The sequence below is a fragment of the Mytilus edulis genome, chromosome 5 (genome assembly GCF_963676685.1).
Source record: "Mytilus edulis chromosome 5, xbMytEdul2.2, whole genome shotgun sequence".
NCBI lineage: Eukaryota > Metazoa > Mollusca > Bivalvia > Mytilida > Mytilidae > Mytilus > Mytilus edulis.
The window spans coordinates 54,036,029-54,039,935 of NC_092348.1; the positions used below are offsets into that span (position 1 = coordinate 54,036,029).

At 39.2% G+C, this 3,907-nt stretch overlaps 1 protein-coding gene across 1 annotated transcript; it reads right to left on the reverse strand.

The window, feature by feature from the left end:
• Positions 1-1,843: 1,843 nt before the first annotated feature.
• On the reverse strand, positions 1,844-2,548 carry LOC139525141 (uncharacterized). Its single transcript, XM_071320326.1, has one exon. The coding sequence runs from the start codon at positions 2,546-2,548 to the stop codon at positions 1,844-1,846; it is 705 nt and encodes a 234-aa protein (XP_071176427.1).
• Between the last annotated feature and the right edge of the window lie 1,359 nt (positions 2,549-3,907).

Here is a 3,907-nt window from a genome sequence, read left to right on the forward strand (position 1 = left end):
GGAGGGGGTGATCTGATGTGCTCCGGAAGGGTAGGCATATACTACTCCATATGTGGAACCCGCGATGTTGCTCATGTAAGTGCAAACCCGGTTATAAGTAAAATTAGTTATCTAACATTCAAGGAAAAGGGGACGGAATTGTGGCTAAAACAATTGGAATATACCCGTCGCCATCTCTGTAACAGATATTCCATAACTGCCAATCAACCCGTGATTTCAACTTCACCACTTTAAACTATTGGTTCAAAATGCTTCCTTGTAAACAGCAACACTCTACTGAGTAAATCATGATAGGAAATGCAAGCTCTGGAATATCGTAATGGCTGGCAAAATACACTCCACATGTAGGAGCTGCTGGAATGTTGCTAAACAGAAATGGAAAGTTCACAATTGGGAAGCTGAAATCATCTCTTATTTTTAGTAAAGTTTTGTTCTCAACCGACATTATTGTCAATTTCTTGTAAAGAGATTAAAATGTATTTTTTGTTACATTTATTTTAAGTTCGATAGCATAGATGGGTTCAATATTTAGTAAGAAAAACTTTGAATTATTAGTGAAAGGATATCATCTATATAGTGGAAGGTAAAGTTGCTGAATAATGCTAGCTTCTTTTGGCTTTCATAAGAAGCTCGTATATGAAATCAGACTCGTAGGAATAAAGGAATACCGTTGAAGAAGCAAGAAGAAAAGACAATTGGTTCCCATGGGAATACCGATTGTGTGTTGAAAATCAGTGATTTTGAATAAAAGTAAGATTTATCCAATCCTAAGACAAGATACATGTTTCCACTTGTTTCGGCTTTGATTGTTGATAAAATTAATGTTAATGATTTAGGCAGTGGTTTGTGGATCACTTATAAGATCAAGCAATATAAAGTTATTTGTAAGGACCCTTATATTATTTAGGTATCCAATACAGTGAAGTAAGATCCAGTTATTCAACTTAATTTGGTTTAAATTCCAAAGGACCATAGAACTGGCCAACGTTTGTTCAGGATTTATTCGTTGGTAATTGTTGTGTTGGTATACATTTTGAGTTTCTTCGTGAGTTGTCAATTGTCAATACCCATTTCCTATAGGCTAGCATTTTTGTACTGCGATTAGCTTGTAAGTTTCATCTCTTGTAGGATGTGATTGTTTAGCGTATATAAATTGTAATTAGAGTTTTTTATTGATGGATAAGACATAGCTTTGAATCGCATCTCTTACTGATTTGTCGGCCCAAATTTCTAGTTGTTCCAAATCTGATTTAAGTTTGGTCAGTTTGAATTGTTCTGTATGATTGACAATCGTCTTCAAAATAGTCTTACTGATGATGTTAAGCTGTCTGGTTTGTCGTTTATGTGGCAAAGAAACATGATCGGTTCTCCTCCTCAAACGGTGTCATAATAAGGAACCTCAGAGTCAACTATTGTGTCTCCGGATATTTACCCCTTCAAGATGGTGCGGAGGAATTTGACAGCCATTGGTTCTTTGATTCCAAATTGGTCTAGTTTGTGGAGTAATTTGTTGTGTGTTACTGTATCAAGTGCTTTGGTGTAGTCCAATATTGCTATTTCGATTTAATGTCCATTGTCATGCTCTTGTAGGAAACCATTGCTAGGATTAATGAGTTGGGATTCGCATGAGTATCCTGATCTGAATCCACGCTTTATGTATATTCTACTTCTATGTGGTTAATCTGCAGTCGGAAATTCCATAACGCAAATATACTGTGCGCGTGTGTCAACTAGTACACGCCAGGTTAAAAATAACAAACTTTGTGTATTTACAGGAACAAAAACAAATAAAATTGTGTGATGTTTGCAACAACTGTACAGGGTTAAAATCAGGTATCAATAGTTACGCCAGGAACTGCCACACACAGACCCGGAAGGCGACTGTTGTGGGAGCTTGGATGGCACATTCAGGTAGTTGGTTCCAGTCAACAATTGTTCTTTGGATGAAACTGTATTCATAGGCATCCGTTGAAGTGCTGACTCTGGAAAACCTGTCTCTGTGGTATTGTCGGGTTGTTACAGTTGGTCTCCTGATGTAATCTGGAATAATGACTGATGCTTCTCCATGTAGGATCTTATAAAGGAGTATGAGCCTGGCTCCTTGTCTGCGTGTTGCTAGTGTTGGCCAGCCAAGTGTCTGTAGGATGTTGGTTACAGTTCCTGGTTCCCGAGAATAGGTTGATGTTACAAATCGGGCAGCTCTTCGTTGTACCATCTCGATTTGGCTAATATGGCACTTTTTATATGGGTCCCACACTGCAGATGCATACTCTAGGTGAGGTCGGACTAATGTTTTGTATGCACTCTCTTTTATGTCTTGTGGGCACTTATTTAAGTTCCTTCTTAAAAATCCAAGTGTTCTGTTGGCTTTTGATGTTGCTTTTGTTATATTGTGGTCCCAATTCATGTCCTCTGATAGTTCTAAGCCGAGGTATGGGTAGTACTGAACAGTTTCCAGGTAATGTCCCATCATATGGTAGTTGTGAACAACAGGGTTGCGTTTTCTGGTTACCCTAAGGATGAAACATTTTGCTGGATGGAATGTCATCTGCCAGCGTCTTGCCCATTCTACCAGTAGCGTAAGGTCTTGTTGTAGCTACTGGCATGTATCCGAGTTGTGGACGCTTCTGTACAAAAGGGAGTCGTCAGCAAACAGTCGTAGACTGGTACATGGCGATATAGAATCGCCTATGTCGTTGATGTACAGCAGGAAACATAAGGGTCCAAGGACCGTCCCCTGGGGTACACCAGAACGTACTGCTTTCATATCACTCATTTCACCATCTACACAAACTCGTTGATTTCGTTTGTTAAGCCATGCGCTTATCCAACCAAGAACATCTCCACGGATACCGTAGTAGCTCATTTTCTGCAATAGCCGCTGGTGTGGGACTGTGTCAAATGCCTTGGAAAAATCCAAGACAAGCATATCTATTTGTTCTCTCATGTCCAGAGATCGTGCCACTGATTCTATGGTGTTCACCAGTTGAGTTTCACAGGAGCGATGTTGTCTGAAACCGTGTTGGTAGTCCACTAAAATGTTGTGTTTTTCCAAGTGGTTCATTACATGGCGGTAGATGATATGTTCCATTGTTTTACAGCATATAGAGGTCAGAGAGACGGGCCTGTAGTTGACTGCTTGTGTGCGATCACTTTTCTTGTAGATAGCTGTGATGTTTGCTAGTTTCCAGTCTGATGATACTGTCCCAGATGTCAAAGTCTGGTTAAATATGTATGTTAAAAATGGAGATATTTGGTCGGCTGCCTCTTTTAAGATTCTAGTTGGTATCATGTCTGGGCCTATGGCTTTTGATGTGTCCAGCTTTTTGAGAAGTTTGATTACTCCATTTTCTGTTACTCTTAGTATTTCTATGTCGTCGATGTTGCTGTTCCCAAGAGATGGCATTGTATTCATATCTTCGTCCGTAAATACACTATCATACTGTTCATTAAGTATAGCAGCTTTTCCCTTACTGTCTATTACTTCGGTTCCTGAGCTGTTCTTCAAGGTTGATATGTTGACAGTGTCTTTTTTCCTGGACTTGATGTATTGCCAGAATTTCTTTCCCATGGTAGGCTTTTTCTGTTCTCCATTTGTACTATCATCGTTCAATATACCCCTGATGTATTTATCGTGTGCTTCTGTCATGCTCTGCTTGACAATGTCTCTAGCTTTTCTGTATTTTTTCCAGTTTTCTGATGTATCGTAGTTTTTAGCTGTGTAGATACGTTGACGTTTTCTAATTTATAGTCGCTTAATGGTATGGTTCATCCAGGGCACATCTTGTTTCCCACTGATAGTTTTTTGTGGGGCATTCTTGTTTACACTGTTGAGAATTGTGTCTTTGAAAAAAATCCTGTTATCTTCGACTGAGTTTGTGAGCTTATCTTTGTTCTTTAAATGATC

Excerpts from the sequence above, each read along its gene's own strand:
- LOC139525141 (XM_071320326.1), bottom strand. The coding sequence starts at position 2,548 with ATGACATTCCATCCAGCAAAATGTTTCATCCTTAGGGTAACCAGAAAA.